Source organism: Triturus cristatus, unplaced genomic scaffold, assembly GCF_964204655.1.
Source record: "Triturus cristatus unplaced genomic scaffold, aTriCri1.1 SCAFFOLD_205, whole genome shotgun sequence".
Classification (NCBI taxonomy): Eukaryota; Metazoa; Chordata; class Amphibia; order Caudata; family Salamandridae; genus Triturus; species Triturus cristatus.
This window is the reverse complement of record NW_028187869.1, coordinates 291,109-310,640: the sequence shown is the minus strand read 5'-3', so window position 1 is coordinate 310,640 and position 19,532 is coordinate 291,109. Positions and strand designations below refer to the sequence as shown.

At 46.1% G+C, this 19,532-nt stretch overlaps 1 protein-coding gene across 1 annotated transcript in view; it reads right to left on the bottom strand.

Moving 5' to 3' along the window:
• Nucleotides 1-19,532, bottom strand: part of LOC146770460 (butyrophilin subfamily 2 member A2-like) — a 301,560-nt gene that overhangs the window by 81,875 nt on the left and 200,153 nt on the right. Inside the window, exons 6-11 of the mRNA XM_085640442.1 lie at nucleotides 15,981-16,001; nucleotides 12,393-12,413; nucleotides 11,443-11,463; nucleotides 2,351-2,371; nucleotides 1,565-1,585; nucleotides 1,456-1,476 (exon numbers count right to left, since the gene is read on the bottom strand). Of these exons, the coding sequence (XP_085496568.1) occupies nucleotides 1,456-1,476; nucleotides 1,565-1,585; nucleotides 2,351-2,371; nucleotides 11,443-11,463; nucleotides 12,393-12,413; nucleotides 15,981-16,001 (126 nt within the window). The remainder of the gene's footprint in view (nucleotides 1-1,455; nucleotides 1,477-1,564; nucleotides 1,586-2,350; nucleotides 2,372-11,442; nucleotides 11,464-12,392; nucleotides 12,414-15,980; nucleotides 16,002-19,532) is intronic.

Sequence of the window (19,532 nt, the reverse complement as noted above, 5' to 3'; positions counted from 1 at the left end):
CCAGTCACACAGTCCTACTTAATTTGTAGGAACCATATAACACTGTCCTGCTCAACCTCTTAGTGGCATTTTACATCATCTCCCAAAGCACCCTCATCGCTCGACTTTTGGAATCCTGAATCCAAGTACCAATCTTAAGTTGGATCTCCTCCTTTCTCTCCAACAGAACACAATGAGTCTGACTCCCTCAGTTCAACCTTTACATGAGACCCCTCATCTGCATCTTAAGGACCCACACACATCAACATCGTCTCCTACACAAATGACACTCAGCTAATGGCATGAACACCAGGAGCAACTTCACCCGTGAATGTCTGACATGGACAACTTGATGCAAGTGAACTGCCTCGAACTCAACACAGACAAAACGGAGATTCTGCTCTTCGGAAATAAGAACTCTCCCTGGGACTCCTCCTGGTAGCCACCTGACCTGGTTCCCACACCCACCCCCACAGACAATGTCAGAAACATCCTTGATGACAAGCTCTCCATTAACAATTAGGTCAAGACCATGATTGCATCCTGTTGCCATATCCTTAGAATGTGTCACAAAATCTTCAAATGGCTCCCCACACACACAAGACACACGCTTACCCAAGTCCTCATCATCAGCAGACTCGACTACGGCATTGAACTCTTAGCCAGCATCTCAACCCGAATCGTGCAAAGACTCCAAACCATCCAAAACAACCCTGCCAGACTCATAGTAGACGTCCCCAGAAACACGCACATCACTCCCTACCTAGCAGAACTGTACTGGCTAACCATCCAGAAACGCTGCAATTTCAAACACACCTCCAAAACCTTCTACAACACAGGACCGACTCCAACTCTACCAACTGTCCAGATAGCTGTGCTCCACCTGTATCTCCCTCGCACATATCCCACACATTCAGAGAAACAGGGCAGGAAGACGCACTTTCTCCATCATCGCTGCCAAAACGAACACCCTCTTCACATTAGAACTGCAACTTAACTCATCATATTCTGCAAGAAGCTGCAGACCTGTTCAAATAGGAGCCCTGCAGGGCATATGCTCCTGCTCTAGCACCCCCAGACCTACGCACCTGCTCCAGTACCTGATAGCCTCAGGTGATAACCTGCATCATACAAATCTGTTAAACATAACATAATATAACCATCTTAATCCTTTAGTGCAGCTCCTGAGTAGTTGATAAACTGAAGATAGGAAACTCATTAGAGCGGCAATGTATTTGTTTAGCCTGCTTTCTAGAAAATATTCTAAAATCAGAGCATCTAGGAATAGAAGATATTCAAAATGAGGGAGCTTTAGGCAAGACGCCACTAAGGTGCCTGATTATGATGCCAGATAAACAGCTTTCAAGCTTAAACTGGTATTGATGATCTACTGGGTACAGTGACAATAAAAGACCCCTTGAAGAGATCACAAAGCATCCAATGCTGCTGTATTATTAGAAATACCATTACACTCACCTTTTTCTTTTTGGAGATTGTCTGTGTACACAAAAATAAATTAATATGAGCTCTCTAGAATTACTTTTCATATAAGATTCATCTATTATTGCTCAATTTATAAACTTACCTATTGTTTTAATTAAATCACCTATCAGAGAAAATTTTGAGAAGAATAATTTAGTCTTGCTTTGAAGATGTGCAAGTGAAACTTGACAGAAAGAAAACTCAGAAATGGCAGTATTAGCTATCTGGGAGGATTTCTAAATATTCGTATTGCGATTTGCAAAATGTGTGTACAGGTGATATTCATAAGATATTTCTGTTCATGTAGTCACAGATACTTAATGTATTTCAAACTGACCTATAACATTCACAATTCTTATACTTTTCTTAAACCCTCAATCATTGGCCTGTTTTTTTGTAGTATATCACAATAAGAGGCATCTATAAAATAGTAATACATTCAATGCAGTTTATAATGTCTTCAAAAATATGTAACAAACAATATGTTCAGATTTTGTAAACCTCAACAGTATTTTAAAAAACCCTACTATCATTTGAACATTTTGTCTTTAGAAATGTCTGCTCAGATAGCCAACAATAGGTCATGAATTTGAAAATGAGCATTTCTGGAGATTTTCAAGATGGAGTCGTACAGTCTAATTTGAGTAAAATCCCTTGGTTGTGATGAAGAATGTGCATTGCTTTGCTCACTGTGTAGGAGACTTCTGTTTTTGTATAAAGGAAACATAGTCCAACTAATGGTCCTTCTAAAGAGCAAAATATAGTTCCCAACATCATCATAAGCAAAAGATGCATCACAGGCAGTAACAATCTTCAGAGAAGCAGAAGTACTCTACCTTGACTAGATTTGTTCTTGCCCTCACCTTTGTTTCAATGCAATTTCACATACCGTTTTCCTTCTGGAGACTGTCTGAAATAGAGACAACAAATGTGTAAGACTTAATACTCCATTGCTCTAAATTTCAAAGGCAAACTTTCAACAGTTGTTCCAAGCTTTAATATTATGACAAGTTTGCTCAAGTATAATTCTCTAAATTCAAGCTATTGCCAATAATTACAGGATTGATGCTAAAAATGATGAGATTGAAAATGTCCCATGTAAGAAATTGGGTTGGTGGTTGTCTGGGCTGTGAGACCTGGTCAAGCAGCACCCACAACCCTTTTTGGATCAAGGCAATTAATCTGTCCTCACCCCTTTGACAGTTTGGCACAGAGCATTGAGGCTTAACTCAAGAGCAATGTATAAAGTATATGTGGAACACTTTCAACTATAAAGCAGTGGAAACACGCCACAAAAGGAGCCTGTAACAGAGGTGGAAAATTAGAGTAACTTTTAATAAATAAAACAACAAAAATCCAATTAGTAGAACCCGAGATATTGAATTTTAAAGTTTTTAGTGAAACTAGCACCAAAAAGCATAAAGCTCGAACTAGGAATATCTGGCTGTGCTGGACAGGGATGAAGCCACAAGTTCAGGCAGACAGTTATGGAGTGCAAAATCTAATACAATGGGGTAACCCAGTAACCCTACAGAACCTGGGTATGTACAATATAAACAACAATCGATTCCGTCGGGTCAAACAATTTCTTTGTGGTTTACATTATACAAATTAAATAATTGGAAAACAACGTGCACTTGAACATAATAGAGAGAACGTGAATTAATCCCAATGGAAAAATATTTTACTTCATATTTGCAGAAACGGAAGAAAGACAAAACAATATATATTTTACTTTGTTATATCATGACATGAAGGCTGTCTGATAACCTTATTAAAAAACGGCGCATGTGAACATAATTAAAGTGATTTGGTGGATAAAGTGACAAAGTGACAGAATTAGTGTATTTTACAAAAAGGTGAACAAACTCTGTATGACTAATTACACAAGGAAGTACTAAAAGACAAGGTCCAATTATAATGGAGGTCACCTAGCAAGGTAAGTAAATTATATAAATAAATCCGTTAGGGGACCTAATACATGGACAAAGGAGCTGTCGACGTTTCGACCCTGAAAATCTGCATTGATTAGGGATATCAACACGGGTCTTCTTCAGGACAAGTGGACAAAATCGACAGCCGATACTCTTGGAATTCTTACAGTGTGTGGGAAACTCAAACCCAAAGCCTTGGGGAGAGAGAAAATCAAAAGGTAATGTTCGGGAGGAGCCTAGCGCGCAACCAAGATGGCCGCGTAGGTGCGAGGCTCCCGAGGACCTCCGCAACCTCCTACGTTTATCCTGCCTTCATCCTGAATCGGTTGAGGGGACTGTGTCGGTGAGCCTGCGCCGAGGTGGTACCCGTTTTCCGTTTTTGAATCGGACCCCGGGTGCCGGGGTGAGCACCGACCGAAGTTTGCGGCCTACTTCCCTCCTGACCCCGGATTCGAGTTTGGGGGTAACCCAGTGGCGAAGTGAACAATAACGGCGGGCCGGGCCTGGCGAGTCACGTACCCCGCACTTTCACTTTCGCTTTTGACTCCCCCTGCCCTCATCGCAAGTGGGATTACGGCGCTTCTTTGTGTTGGGGTGGCCTCGCTGGGAGACCCTGCCTGCCTGCCTGCGGTGGCCCGCTCTGCCGTCCTGGGGTGACCCCCGGGGCTCTCGGCCTTGATTGCTTGCTCTCCACTGCGTAGCTGGTGAGGGCGCGAGCCACACGACGATGGCCACGAAGCAGGATGGGGATCGGTTGAAGGCCAAGTCTACCCGGCGTGGCACCGCGCATCAGGCCAACATTATGGACCGCTGCACCCTCCCGAAGGGGTCTCCCGGCGAATCGCACAAGTCATCCGAGTGCCCCTCGGATGCCCCGGATTTGCCTGCGGATCTGACTTTGCAGGATGTTATGGGCGCCATTGCTGAGATGAAGACCTCAGTGGGCCAGCAATTTGACACCTTGGCACATAAACTCGACGCGGTCCTCATCGATGTTAACCTTGTTAGAGCCGATCTTTCTAAGACCAATGACCGGGTCGACTCTTTGGCCCACACCGCGTCGGGCCTCACGACTGAGGTAGCGGCCCTTCAGACGGAGGTGCATCGGCTCCGTCAGGCAAGTGCGCTCCTGGATCGGCGCCTGGAGGACTCCGAGAGCAGGGCCCGGAGGAATAATATCCGCATTATTGGAGTGCCCGAGGGACGGGAGGAGTCGGCGGCGGATCTCTTTGTGGAGGACCTGGTCTCTACCCATCTCCAGCCTAAGGGGCTGAGCAAATTCTTTGCGGTGGAGAGGGCCCATAGAGTTCCCGGAGGCAGGCCGAAGGTCGGAGCCCCTCCGCGGACTCTTATTGCCCGTATTTTTAACTTTCGGGACAGGGATGCGATTCTGCAAGCTTCTAGACTGCAAGGGCCGATTAAGCTGGAAAACATGGAGGTGAACTTTTATCCTGACTTCACGCAGGCGGTCCAGAAGCAGAGACTGAGTTTCCTGGGTGTCAAGCGGCGGCTTCGGGACATGAACCTAAAATATGCCATGCTCTTCCCAGCCAGGCTGCGGGTGGAGGCAGATGGTCGCACTCACTTTTTTGACCGTCCTGACATGGCCGGGGACTGGTTGGACACTTTGACTGGGGGACATGGTCGGGATGGAGGGGGGGCGACGGGAGGTGAGCGCTCACCGGACCGGGTCTGAGGTACTGACACCGTGGCTCACCCCGGATGATGCCACTTTTGGCCATGCTTAGGGTCTTTTGCCTATTGTGCCTTGTTTCCCCTCCATGGGAGGTTGTGCTGGGTCTCGAGGGGGTTCTCCCTCCTCCTCTAGGGGGTCTTAGTAGTTCCATTTACATAGGGGCGACAGGCACACTGCAAGTTGGGGGGGCTGTTTGGGCTCATGCAGGGGTGCAGGGAGGGGGGAGTTTTGTTGGGGCTGTTGGGTTGGGGTTGGGTATTGTTTATATGTACCACAAGGCAGATGTATTGTTGTGCTACTTCTACAGTGCTCCCTGGGGGGAGATGGCTCGACTTCGGCTATGATGGGGGGTAGGGGACTGAGTCTTTTGTCCTGGAATGTTAATGGACTGGGGGACAGGATAAAACGGGGTGTGGTCCTGCAGTTTTTAAAACGTATTTCTCCCGATATAGTATTTCTGCAGGAAACACACCTCATTGGAAACTCCTTTCGTGCTATGAATAGACGGGGCTATCGCCTTGTAGCCCACTCGGGCTTCACCTCTGGTTCGAGGGGCGTGGGAATCATGGTTAAAACTTCGCTCCCGTTGGAAATGGATGAGGTGTTCCACGATGACAGGGGACGATACACGGCTCTGGTGGGTAGATTGGAGGGTAGAGTGATTGTTTTAGTTTCTGTTTATGTCCCGCCAGGGTTGCAAACAACTACTTTCGCTGATCTGGGACGCCTCCTCCTTGGCCTTCCGGAGGGGATTCTAGTGGTTGGGGGAGATTTTAACGCTGTAGTCTCCGGTACTGAGGATCGTCACCCTCCTAGGGATCTCCCCCGTGCCCAAGCGTGGTTGTCCGGCCTCTTGGATACATTGGGGCTGGTGGATTGTTGGCGGCTGAAACACCCTACGCAGATACAGTACACCTTTCACTCCGGGGCTCATGGCAGTCTTTCAAGGCTTGATTATGTTCTGATGCCAGCGGCACAGGCAGGGAGGGTTGGGGAGGTACGACATTTGGCGCGGGGTATTTCGGACCACTCCCCGCTCCTGCTGCACTTCGACATTGTCCCGAGGGGGGAGGGGAGGGTGGTCCCGGTCAATCCCTGGTACCTGCGTGACCCCGCAATTCGCGCAGATTTGGTTAAATCTCTTGAGCGGTATTTTGAAGATAATATGGGGTCTGTATCGACTGCGGTCTCTCTGTGGGAGGCGTTCAAGACGGTACTCCGGGGGGAGGCCCTGTCCCTTATTTCCCATTCCCGGTGGCGCGGGCGGGAGGAGGTGACCCGTATTGAAACTGAGATAACTGAGTTGGAGGGTGATCTGGAATGTGGGGTGACGGACGACAAATTACATGCTCTCCGACTCAAGCATGCGGACTATAAGGCCCTCGTCACAGAGGCAGCCAGGGGCCTCAGTAGAGAGCAGCATGGGAGACTGTATGATGTGGGTGATAAGGCTGGTAAATTGATTGCGTGGCTGGATAAAAAGGAGAGAGCGAGTCGAGTTGTCCCGTTGATTGAGAAATTGGATGGTGTGTGTGTCACTGATCCGGGTGAAATTGTTGATTGCTTCGCAGAATATTTCCGTGGGGTGTATTCCCCGGTGTCTTCCCGCTCGGAAGAGGATTCCCATGCTATGCTCAGGGATATTGCGCTGCCTTCCCTCTCGGAAGAGGATAAAGTGTCGTTGGACACCGCCCCTACATCTGAGGAGATTGCCCTCGCCATACGTTCGGTCGCTTCCGGCAAGGCCATGGGTCCTAATGGCCTTCCCATCGAATTGTACAAGCTGCGACCAGATACGCTGGCGCCACATCTCCGTGCTATGTTCCTCGCGGCCCGTTCGGCGGGTTCCCTCCCGCTGGACCAGCGTCTGGCCACTATCGTGGTTATTCATAAGGAGGGGAGGCCGCGGGATCGGGTCACGTCTTACAGGCCCATTTCTCTGTTGAATGCGGAGCCCAAAATTCTCGCCAAGGTGCTGGCTAATCGGCTGGTTAGCGTGGTGTGCGATCTGATTCACCAGGACCAGTCCGGCTTTATCCCTCATCGCAACACCGCGCTTAATCTGCGGCGTTTGCATGGGGTGCTCGCGCGGGTCCCGTTCATACGAGAGCCGGCCATTTTGGCGTCCTTGGACGCCACTATGGCGTTCGACACGCTTGAGTGGCCATATATTTGGGCGATGCTGGCGAAGTTTGGTTTCGGCCCGGGATTCATTGGTTGGGTGAAACTGTTATACTCCGGACCTCTGGCGCAGGTGGTGGTGAACGGTAGAGTGTCGGCTCCGTTTGAGCTGGGCAGGGGTACGCGGCAGGGCTGCCCGCTGTCGCCGCTCCTCTTCGCGCTTGCCTTGGAGCCCCTGGCGGAGTGGCTGCGGTGGGATCCTTCCATTCGTGGTCTCCGTTGGACCCCTGAGTATGAGGATCGCGTATCCCTTTACGCAGATGATATCCTTTTATACCTTGCTTCCCCGCGTAAATCGCTGATTGTAGTAGTGGATGTTTTGCATTCCTTTGGCCGCAATTCTGGCCTAGTCATCAACTGGGCTAAATCCTGTGTGTATGTCCTCTCCGGGGAGACTCCTATCCTACCGCGGGGCTGCCCTATCCAGGTCGCTCCGCAGGGATTTAAGTACCTGGGTATCTTTATCACCCTGGACGCTGAGGCCCGATATAAACAAAATTTGCTCCCCCCCCTCCAGCGCCTGAAGGAGGACGTGGCGCGTTGGAGGCGCTTGCCGCTCTCATCGCTTGGCCGTGCGGCATTGTTTAAGATGATGTCGCTGCCACGTTTCCTATATGCTCTACAGAACACGATGGACGTTGTCCCGGCGCGCTACTTTCGCGAGGTGGAGAGTCTGCAGCGCCACCTATTCTGGGATGGGAGGCCGCGTATCGCCCTTGCGAAGCTGACACTCCCGTGGTATGACGGGGGGGTCGCCCTCCCAGACATCAAACGGTACTACTGGGCCTCCCAGCTGGCCGCGATAAACCACGGCCTTTACGGGCCCGCTCTAAACCCGGCCTTTGAGATGGATAAACTATTGCTGCCGGGTGGTGACTATAATCGGGCGCTTTATTCTCGATCGCTCGACGCGCGTCTGACGGGCCCTACGCGGGTCATGGTACGGGTGTGGCACGCGGCAAACTTGGCGATGGGGTGGAAGGATCGATTGACCCGGGCGACGCCACTGTATGCCTCTGAGCGGCTGGGCTCCCTGTGGACCTCGAAGGGCTTTGAGAAGTGGGACATGATAGGCATCAGCAGGGTGGGCAATCTCTGGACGAGGGGGGGATTCAAAACGTTCGATGTGCTGCAGACGGAATTCCAGTTGCAGGACAGGGAGTACTTTCGATATCTACAGGTCCGTCACGCGCTGGTCTCCGTATTCCCGGATGTTGCCTCCATCCCGGAGTACTCCCCTCTGGAAGATAGAGTGCTAGATGGGCATGTGCCGGACGGCACGATTTCCTTGATTTACAAAAAGCTCATCAACGATCGCTCGGGACTGTTGACTGGCCTTCGTGAGGCGTGGGTCGCCGATGGATTGGAGCTGGACCACGAGGACTGGGTGTCTGCGGTGGCCTCCCCGAAAGAGGTGGCCATACCGGCCCGCCTTCGCTTCGTCCAGCTCAAAATACTCCATAGGGTCTATGTTACGGGGCCGGGTCTGAAGCGTATGGGATATTCCGTGGATGGGTTGTGTAAGCGTGGGTGTGGTTCCTTAGGGACCTTCGTCCATATTTTGTGGGAATGTCCGGAGGTGGCGCGATTCTGGCGTGGTGTGCATGCGGTGTTGCAGGCGGTCACACATGTGCCGATGCTTCCTGAGGCGAGGAGGTGTCTGCTAAATGTGTGGGAGCCGACTGATTACTCATTGCCGCAGACGTGGTGGGTGACTCTGGGCTATATGGTGGCCAAGCGTGACATAGCGCAATTGTGGGGCTCCCAGAGGTCTCCAACGATCTCGGCATGGAAGGACAACATGGATTGGTGTATGTTTCGGGAAAAAGTGGTGTATGTCGCGAGAGGTAAGCCTGGGAAATGGGTGAAAGTATGGGGCCCCTGGAACTCCTACCGTGGCGGAATTTGTACCCCGCCAATGACGCCTGATCTGGCACTGGCCCCGTCTCCCTAGTCTCCTTGTCTCCTTGGTTCTGGGTACTGAGTCCACTTTGTTTCCGCTCCGGCCTGTCCCCCCCGCTTTTCCTGTGGATCGGTAGGGTCCTCCCCAGGGGAGCTCATACTGCTGCTTCGCCTTCTTGCTGCCTTGTGGATTTGTTTGTTATTTCTTACATAAAAATGGAACCGCCATATGGGGGGTCCGGACGGTGTGGCCGCCAATGTTTTTTCTTTCCAACTCCTGTGATCTCTCTCACGCTGCAGCGTGTGTTTCCCACTTGTATTCTATGCTCTTATTGTTTGCTAGCGGCCGGCCCGAAGGTTGTAGGCCCATTTTTGTATCTCTTTTGACTTCTGTAATAAAGGTTTCAAAAAAAAAAAAAAGGTAATGTTCGATGAATGCGGAGTACCTGTAATTAAATTACAGAGGGGCCGAGGGATTCTAAGTTGTTCAGGGGTGCTCAGCCATATCAGCAGAGAGTGGTCACACGAAAGAGGAATAAAGAGCTGTATATTTGGATGCTCTTCCAAAACCGAACGTATGGACAAAAGTTGCAATGACGTGAGAGCTCAATGCTTGTAATTTACTGAGCCAAAAGTCACTTGGAAAATACTTCTGGATATTCTATTGGGGACGAAAGTGCTTAGAATCGCACTGAGTGCATAAGCTTATTAGTCAGGCCAAGCGCCACAAACGTGAATCAGGGCTGCATTTGGCTTGTTGTAGCTATTTAACCCCAGCGATCCACGAAATGGTCCTGAGTTATGGCGTGCAGGCTGGCTACAGGGACCCAGTTAGGCCTGTTGAACAGAGTACCCGAAATCCTGGTTGCAGAGAGTTACGTGGATCTGCATAAAAGATGTGCAGCGCAGCCGAAGCGATATGTTGGTTCGAGATGTGGCAAGGCTGTGGTGTGAGGTCCTGTTGCATCGTTGTTGAGAATCCAGTCAACAGGGCTTATGATGCGAAGTCCGCTATCCGGTATGTGGCATTCAGCTGGCACAGGTTCAGTTCCAAGGAGCTGCGATGCTCTGTCCATCACTGTCGTCGAGATTGCCTTCGACATGAGATCGAGGACATGGTCTGTGGATGCCCCGCACAGCACCGTTAGAATGATGCGTCGGTCCTGAGGACTGCGGAGGTGAAGAGGGTCTTTTTGAAGGATCCAATCCACGCCGCAGTGGTAAAGTGTCCATTCTGCTCAGGGATGTGCGACTCCGCAGATGAGATGTGCCTATTTTGCTCGGTGATGTGCCACTCAGAGAAGATGCATTGGTTCAGCTGGCAAGCACCTTAGGTCCACTTCCAAGGGTCAAGGACTTGAGTAGCACCACTTGGCAGGTTAGACTCACAGACGGCAGAGGCCAGGTGCATGGTGGTTCCAAGCCTGTTATATGCCTGAGGCTTCAGATCAGGAGGCCAGCCATCTGGCCCTTGTAGACACTCTGTGTTCTGGGTTCAAAAGATGTAGGTTCAGTCCTTGTCACCCAGGTAAGATGGCAGCAGTTCAGCATAGCAGGTCCGCAGTTCCTTCACAGCAGCAGTCCATCAGAGTGGCAGTCCTCCAGCAGCACAACAGTACTTTTTCCTGACAGAGTATCCCAGGTCCAGAAGTGTACTGAAGATTTGGTATCTGAGGTTGCCTTTTTATATATTGATGCCCTGGTTCTGAAAGGTGGTAGAAGCTTCTAGACATTGTCTTTAAAGAGCAGAGAATTCCATCCCTCCCCTGCCCTGGCTCCAAGCTGGCTGAAGAGACAATGCGCGGCCGTTGGGCCTTTGTGGTGAGACACGACACAGCCTAGTGGCGGTGCACAACTCCTCCCTCCCAACCTGCCTTTGATTGCTCATACAGTCACACTTAATCTCCCATTATGTGTGGCTGCCTAGGAGGAATACACAAAAGCCCAACTGTCAACCAAGCCCAGTAATGTGAAGAGGAGAAGAGGAAATGTGTATTGTATTCCTCTATTTCAGCACTCGTTTCAGAATCTGTTAATGTCTTTGTAGATAATATTCCAGAATCAGAGCATCTAGGAATGAAATGTTATCAAAATTTGAGAGCTTTAGGCAAGATGCCACTAAGGTTCCATGTTATGATGCCATAAAAACAGTGTCCAAGGTTAAACTGGGATTGACAATCTACTGTGTACAGCGACAGCAAAATACCACTTGAAGAGTTCATAAAGCATCCAATGCCACTGTATTAATAAAAAGACCATCACACTCACCTTTATCTTTTTGGAGATTATCTGTGTACACAAAAAAAAAACTTAACGTGAGCTCCTTAGAATTTGTTTTAATATAAGATCCATCACTTATTGCTCATTTATAAACTCACTTCTTGCTTTAATTAAATCATCTATCAGTGAAAATATAGAGAAGGATAATGTATTCTTGTTCTGAAGATGTGTAATTTATTTCTACATTGCCTACTGGTGAAACTTGACAGATAAAGACAAGTCAGAAAGGGTAGTATTTAGCTATCAGGTAGGAGTTTCTAAATATTTGTATTACTCTTTGCAAAATGTCTGAAATGTACTATTCAAGTGATATTTCTGTTTGTGTAGTCATAGATAATCTATGCATTTCAAACTGACCTATTACATTCACAATTTTTATACTTTTCTAAAATTCCTCAGTCAAGTATATGAATATCAAGTTGACTTGCACTATATTGGTTAGTGGGTCTGTAAATAAGTAATAAATTCAATGCATTCTATAGAAAGGCTTCAAGGATATGAAATAAACTAAATGTTAAGATTTTGAGAACCTTAAAAGTATTTTTTTTAAACCTACAATCTTTTTGAAATTCTACTGTCTGCTGGAATAGCCAACACTTCATTTATGAATTTGAAAATGGGCATTTCTGAATATTTTTTAAGATGGAGTTGAAGTGTCTAAATTGAGTGTCTGTCTTGGTGTTTAGTGTGTGTCTTGGTGTTTAGTGTTGCGGTGCAGAGTGGGCCCAGCCTTGCGTAGGAGCCTTCTGTTTTTGTATAAAGGAGACATAGTCCGGCTAATAGCCCCTCTATAAAGCAAAATATCGCTCCCAACATCATTATAAACAAATGATGCAAGATAGGCAGTAACATTCTTCAGGCAAGTAGCTTAACAGAAGTACACTATCTTGACTTGATTTGTTCTTACTCTCACCTTTGTATCAATGCAATTCACATACCTTTTTCCTTCTGGAGAGTTTCTGAAATAGGGACAAATGTGTTACTTGTGCAGATTTAATACTCCATTACTCCAAATTTCAAAGGCAAACTTTCAAGACTTGTTCCTCTCGTCAATATTATAGCAACTGTGGTGAAATTCTCTAAATTCAAGCTATTTACAAAAATTAAGGGCATGATATTAAAAATGATGAGCTCAAAAGTGTCACACCACAATGAGCATTTGACAGTCAGCATTGAACAGAACAAATTAATGTGCATTTAGAACATTACAAGACCTACAACCAAGTGTTCCTTTTAGTGGCTGTGTGAAAAAATTGCGTTTGTGCACTCATTCAGAATACATGATACTTTCATAATATGGTGCATAAAATATATATTTCACAATATTATTAAAGATTGAAATAAGAAAAGAGCTATACAGGTCATAAATGACACATAAAAAAACAATGATGAGCCTAAATCCCAAAATAGCTGCCCTTGTTACTTTCTTGATTCAAATGAGTGCCACTAAAAGACAACACAATACAAAAACAATAGTTGACTTACTTTCTGTTTCGTCACTGTGGACAGAGCCATTTCTCCTAATACCATTTTAGGTCATTTCTAACAACATTCTGGTTACATCTAAAAGCATTTCAGCATACTGGGCTAATCCCACCAGAACAGCAAAGGGATTGTCTATGAAAGTTCTAGGCTAGGACAGGAAGGGGGATGCTATTTGTATTTGTATGATCAACACTGTGTGTGTCCCTTCCGAGGTCTCTTACAGAATAACCATCAGGTACAGTCTGTGAGGGATCTAAAGTTAAATAAAGGCCCATATTACCACTTTAAATGATAGCCAAGAGACCAACAATCAAGGGCTGGCAACTTTTATAGACAATAATTAGAGTCTCTATCTAACTCAGTTTGGTTTCCGTATTCACCACAGCACTGAGCTGGCACTGGTCACAGCCACTGAGGAAGTCAAACAGACAACAGATCGCAGGAGCAATGCGGGCCTGCTCTTATTAGAATATTCAACCATGTTCAACACACTTAACCATACTCTCCCAATCGACCGACGTGGATCGTTTGGTATAAACGACAAAGCACTCAAATTCTTAACACCCTTCCAAGTCGACCAAATTCAAACAGTGTCTTTAGGAGACTTTACATCACCAGCTTTCTCACTGACATGCGCAGTGCCCCAGGGTTCATTCCTGAGCCCCACTCTATTTAATCTGTATGTTACCCCGCTGGCAGCACCGATCAAATCTCATGGTTTTGCGCTGGTCTCCTACGCTGATGACACGCAGATTGTTGTGTCGATAGCAGGTAACCCTGAGGCCACGGCAGTTCAATTTCACGATTGCATGCTCCACATAGCAGCTGGATGCAGAATAGCTGCCTGAAGTTCAACTCCTCAAAAACTGAGGTTTTACTGTTTGGCAATAACCCATCCTTTTGGTCTCCTAACTGGTGGCCTCAAGAACTTGGAACCCTGCCTACCCCAAGGAGTGAAGTAAAAGATTTGGGACTAATCATCAACACTAAGCTATCCTTCGAAGGACGGATAAAGCACACTACATCTTCCTGCTTTTATGTCTTGAAAATCCTCAGAAAAGTCTTGCCCTACGTTCCAATGACCTTGCAAAAAACTGTAGTTATGGCTCTCATTTCCTCTAAGTTGCATTAGTGCAATGCACTCTTCATCAACATTCAAAAGATTCTTGCACAAGTTGCAGACACTGCAGAACACGGCAGCGTTATTACTTGACCCTTCGTATTTGAGACAGCGCTCCGAACATTACATTTCAGCCCGGTCTCGTCGCTCATCTTCCAGTGGAAACCTTGTATTCCCTAAATTGAAACTAGTTAACTGGGGGGAGGAAGGGATCGTAACCTGCACAGCGTGGCTGTGGAAGTTGCTCCCCATAGACCTCAAGAACAAAGCAAACTTATTAGAATTCAGGAAAAACCTAAAAACCTGGCTATTCACTAAATAGCATCTCCCCATTTTCCATAAACAAACTCTGTCTCTCAGTCTGATTCAGCGCCTGAATACCCCCAGGTTCATTCAATTTAGTTTTATCCCTTTACCATAGGCCTGCCTCTGTCTCATTCCTCTATTTGCATCTTATGTATCCCCTAGAATAGATGAAATGTATGCCCACTCACATCAGCAGCAATAAGGTATAACTTGTAGGCCACGACTATACTTCTCAGATGTGTCAGTTGGGAAATCTTGGAATATTTCAGATGCTTCTTGATGATGAAAAGTGAATGGATGCTGTTCAGCCACCTGCCTTGTACGAATCCTACACTAAGATGCTATGAAGCTTACTTGAACTGAAAAGAAATGCTCAAATTAAGGCCACAATAACAATGTAAATCCTCAGCTCCTGCTCCGGCACAACCAGAGCTACGCTCCTGCTCCAGTACCTGGATACCCTCGAGTGATAACTTGCGCCATACAAATCTGTATAATGTAACATAATATACCCATCCTAATCCTAGAGTGCAGCTCCTGAAAAATTGTCCGACTGAATATAGAGAACCCTATAGAGCCACAATGGCTTTGTTTCGCCTGCTCATGAATTTTTAGTATTGAAATAAAAACCTACAAAAGGTGGAAGTTTGTTAATGAAGAATCACGGACTATAACGCACAGGGAATTTTGTCCCTATGCACTGAGTCATTTATAGATTTACAAACTGAGGTTTGTGAAGCCTCACATGACTTTTCTGAGATTGGAAATTTAGTTATAACAGCTATCCTCTAAATATGGCGAGGAATCCATAACTATGACCTGGCGGCCAGTGATAGGTAGGCCACCAGGCTGTGGTTTTCAACCAGGGGATTAAATCAAAGGGATTCACAAGATTGACAGGGTGGAGCATTTGTCAATTTTTGACGGTTCCCATTATCTGCCAAACTGTAAATGATACCTCTCTGTCCCCCTATATGCTGCAGGAAACTAGAAAGATGTTCTTCCACAACGAGCCTGACATTGCCCAGTTTACAAGTGTATGAAGATGCTTATTCTTAGATATAGAGGCAAGGCAGCCCTAAGACAGACAAGGATCAAACCCTGTCAGATGCCAAATAGAAATTACATCAACTCAGAGGAATGGGTCCAAATAATCAGAAGCAGGATTGGAACTTTTCATAAGAAAACCTGGTACATATCTAGGAGCTGAAAACAGTAGAGCAAATCCAATGGCGTCAGTACAACCTAATGGTCTAGGAGAGGATGGCAATGTGACATTGGGCCCTTCACTTATAGTATGATATTAATCAAGAGAAGGGAACATTTGTATTTCAGTCCTCTAGCCCAATCTTTCATTTCAGTACTTATTTCAGAAACTGTTAATGTCTTTCTAGACAATATTCCAGAATCAGAGCATCTACAAATAGAAGGAGTTCAGAAGTTGAGAGCTTTAGGCAAGAAGCCACTAAGGTTCCTGATTATGGTGCCACAAAAGCTATTTCCAAGCATGAACTGGGATAGATGATCTACCGTGTACAGTGACAGCAAAATACCACTTGAAGAGATCATAAAGCATCCAATGCCGCTGTATTAATAGAAATACCATTACACTCACCTATTTCTTTTTGGAGATTATCTGGGTACACAAAAACAAACTAATATGAGCTCTCTAGAATTACATGTTATACAAGATCCATGTTTTACTGCTCAATTTATAAACTTACATATTGCTTTGATCAAAATACCTATCAGAAAACATATAGAGAAGTCTAATGTAATCTTGTTTTCAGGATGTGTAAAATATTTCTACATTGCCTACTGGTGAAACTAGACAGATAAAGACAACTCAGAAAGGGTAGTATTAGCTACCTGGGAGAATTTTTTAAATATTCTTATTACATTTTGCACAATGTGTGAAAATATGATATTCATGGGAGATTTCTGTTCATATAGTCATAAATAGTTTACGTGTTTCAAACTGATCTGTCACATTCACACTTCTAGTACTTTTCTAAAACCTCTCAATCATTGTCCTGGTTTTTTTTTGTAGCAAATGCATTAAGGTCCTTGCAATATAATGGTGAGGGGTCCTTGCAATATAATGGTGAGGGGTCTATAAAATAGTAATACATTCAATGCAGTTTTATACAAAGGCTTTAAAGATATGTAAGAAACAATATGTTCAGATGTCGTAACCCTCAAAACTATTTTAAAACCCTACTATCATTTGTAAATGTTTTCTTTTGAAATGTCTTCTCAGACAGCCAACAATAGGTTATAAATCTGAAAATGGGCATTACTGGAGATTTTCAAGATGGAATCGAACAGTCTAATTTGAGTTAAATCCCTTAGTGTGTGTATTGGTGATTTGTGTTGTGGTAAAGATCATGCATTGTCTTGCTCACTGTGTAGGAGACTTCTAGTTTTGTATAAAGGAAACATAGCTGCTCAGCATAGTGGCAGTTCTTCAGCAGTACAGCACTCCTCCTTCCTGGCAGAGTACCTACAGGTCCAGAAGTGTACTGAAGAGTTGGTGTCTGAGGTCTACTTTTTATATCCTGATGTCCTGGTTCTGAAAGGTGGGAGCTGCTTTTTAAGCATTGTGTGCCCTTGCTCCAAGCTGGTTGAAGTGAGAATGCAGAGTCGTTAGGCTCTTTTTGGGGAGACACAACACAGCCTATTCAGGTGTAAGTGAGGCTGGACCCAACTCCTCCCTCCCATCCTGCCAGTGATGTCCCACTCAGTCACACCTAAACTTCCATTATGTGTGGCTGTCTAGGAGGAATATTCAATAGCCCCGCTGCACACTACACCCAGTCAGATAGACTGCAGGCACCAATGGATAAGGCAAGAAAATGCCAACTTTCGTAATTTTAAATCCGACTCCACCATAAGTTAGCATTTAAAATTTGGATTCCAGAGACACCAAACTTGAACCAGATGCCATCTTTCTAAAAGTTTCTGGAAAAGAGTACCTCCTAGACCGTGGATTTACAGTGATTTTGTCCAAAAGGAGCTATAACATTCTCCCTCTGTAAGTACAATTAATGTGCAGACATAATTCAAAGTTCATTCACAATGAGGCTAAGGTTTCCCAAGATTTCCTATTCTTTTTTACCAACCACCCACTACAGAGTATCTCTGTCTATACATTGGTTTATGGTGCCTTATAAGGCTCGAAAGGATGTTTCATGAGCTGAGCCAAGATTATATTAAGGTGCCAGAGTGGAGGAGGAGGTTTGATCGGAGGGAAAACCCGAAAAAGCCCCTTCATGAATTGTTTTATTATCCTTACTGACCATAGAGAAGGGCCTGAAGACGTTTTTCTGAAACGAGAGATGGCTGCAAGATGAACTTTGATGGATGCATGAGCTAAACCAGCTTTTACAAAGGAAAGGATATAAGGAAGAATCTCCTGAGCCGAGGAAGAGAAAGGGTGAACTCCCAATTTTTGGCACCAGAATCAGAACCTCTTCAACTTCATTTGGTATGTCTTGTTCGTACTCTGAGCATGAGCCTGGGAAAGGATGTCTCTACACTCGGAAGACAGATTCAGGTAAAACAAACTTTCTGTGCTCAGGAGCCTAGCTGATAATTGAAGGGATTTGGGATCCAGATGCAGCACTTGGCCCTGGGACATCGTCAGCAATGATGGGATAGGATCCAAGGGAATCGGTTGCTCCACCAACAGAAGAAGAAGCTCTGTGTACCAGTACTGGTGAGGCCAGTACGGTGCTGTGAGGATCATTTTGCAGGGTTCTGCCTTCAACTTCCTGAGAAGCCTCAGGAGAAGAGGAATGGGGAGAAAAGCATAGACAAAGACACCTGACCATACCATCGAAAACACACGCCACCAGGATCCCGGATGGTGATGCCAGCTTGCGAAGTACTGGTATTTTTTGTTCTTCGGTGTCACAAACAGATCTATGGATGTCCTACCCCTAAGCCAGAAGATGTCGCCAGCGTCCTCTGGTCCAGCTACCACTCATGGCAGACTGACTTTAGTCTGCTTAGTGTATCTGCTGTTTTGTTGAGATTCCTTGGAAGATGCTCAGCTTTCAGCTAAACCCCATGTAGGATCGCCCATTCCCAGATACTTTGAGCTTCCACAGACAACAGACGGGATCTCGTGCCGCCCTGTTTGTTGCCGTAATGCATGGCCGTGGTATTGTCTGTTCTGATCAGAACCAACAATTTTTTTATTCTTGGGAGAAATACCTGTAGGGCTAGGTGAATCGCTCTTAGCTCCAGCAAATTGATGTGCAAAAGACTATGATGCTGTTGCCATCAACCACTTATTTGGAGGTTCTGTAAGATCGCTCCCCAACCTTCTAGAGATGCATCAGTTGTAAGTATCTGAGGAACTGGGGTGACCAGCAAAGAGAGACCCTAAGAAATGTTCACCTTGTGAATCCACCATGAGGCAGCTTGTCTCATTGGCGAAGTTACTGTGATCATGTCTTCAAAAGATCCTTTCACCTGATGCCACTGTAAGTCCAATTGCTCCTGAAGAGGACGCATTCGTAGCCTGCAGTGGGGTATCAGAGGAATGCAGGACGAAATGGATCCCAGAACGGACTTGTAGAGGCAAACTGAAAGTGACCTTTTTAGGAGGAGACGCGCCATCAACATCAGTTTGCCTTTTCTTTCTAGTGATGGAAATGCTCTGTTCAGGGATGTGTCCAATATGGCTACCAGAAAAATGGCGTTCTAGGAAGGAAGCAAGTTTGACTTTTCCCTGTTGAGGGTAAGACCTAGACCTTTGAAGAGCTTTGTACAGGCTGTCACAGAATTCCTGCCTGTTGTTTTGGAAGGGACTTTTTTCAACCAGTTGTCTAGGTAGGGAAACACCTGGTGCTGTTGTCTTCTGAGGAAGGCCGCTACCTCTTGGTGCCGATCTGAGGCCGAAAGGGAGGAATTTGAATTGAAAGTGGCTCTCGGCTACTGTAAAGTGAAGGAACTTCCTGTGTGGAAGCAGATTTATTAAAACCCACTGGTGAAGGGTCACCTCTTCGTCCACGGGTTCTTAACAAGTAAGGAGGAATCGACACTGGAGTGAAGTACAAACCATAGGTCATTTATTAGCATTCATGAATGGGGCCTCGTCCGACAAGCACCATAGAGATATTCAAGGAGGAAGCACACTGAATGATGGTTACATGGTTTT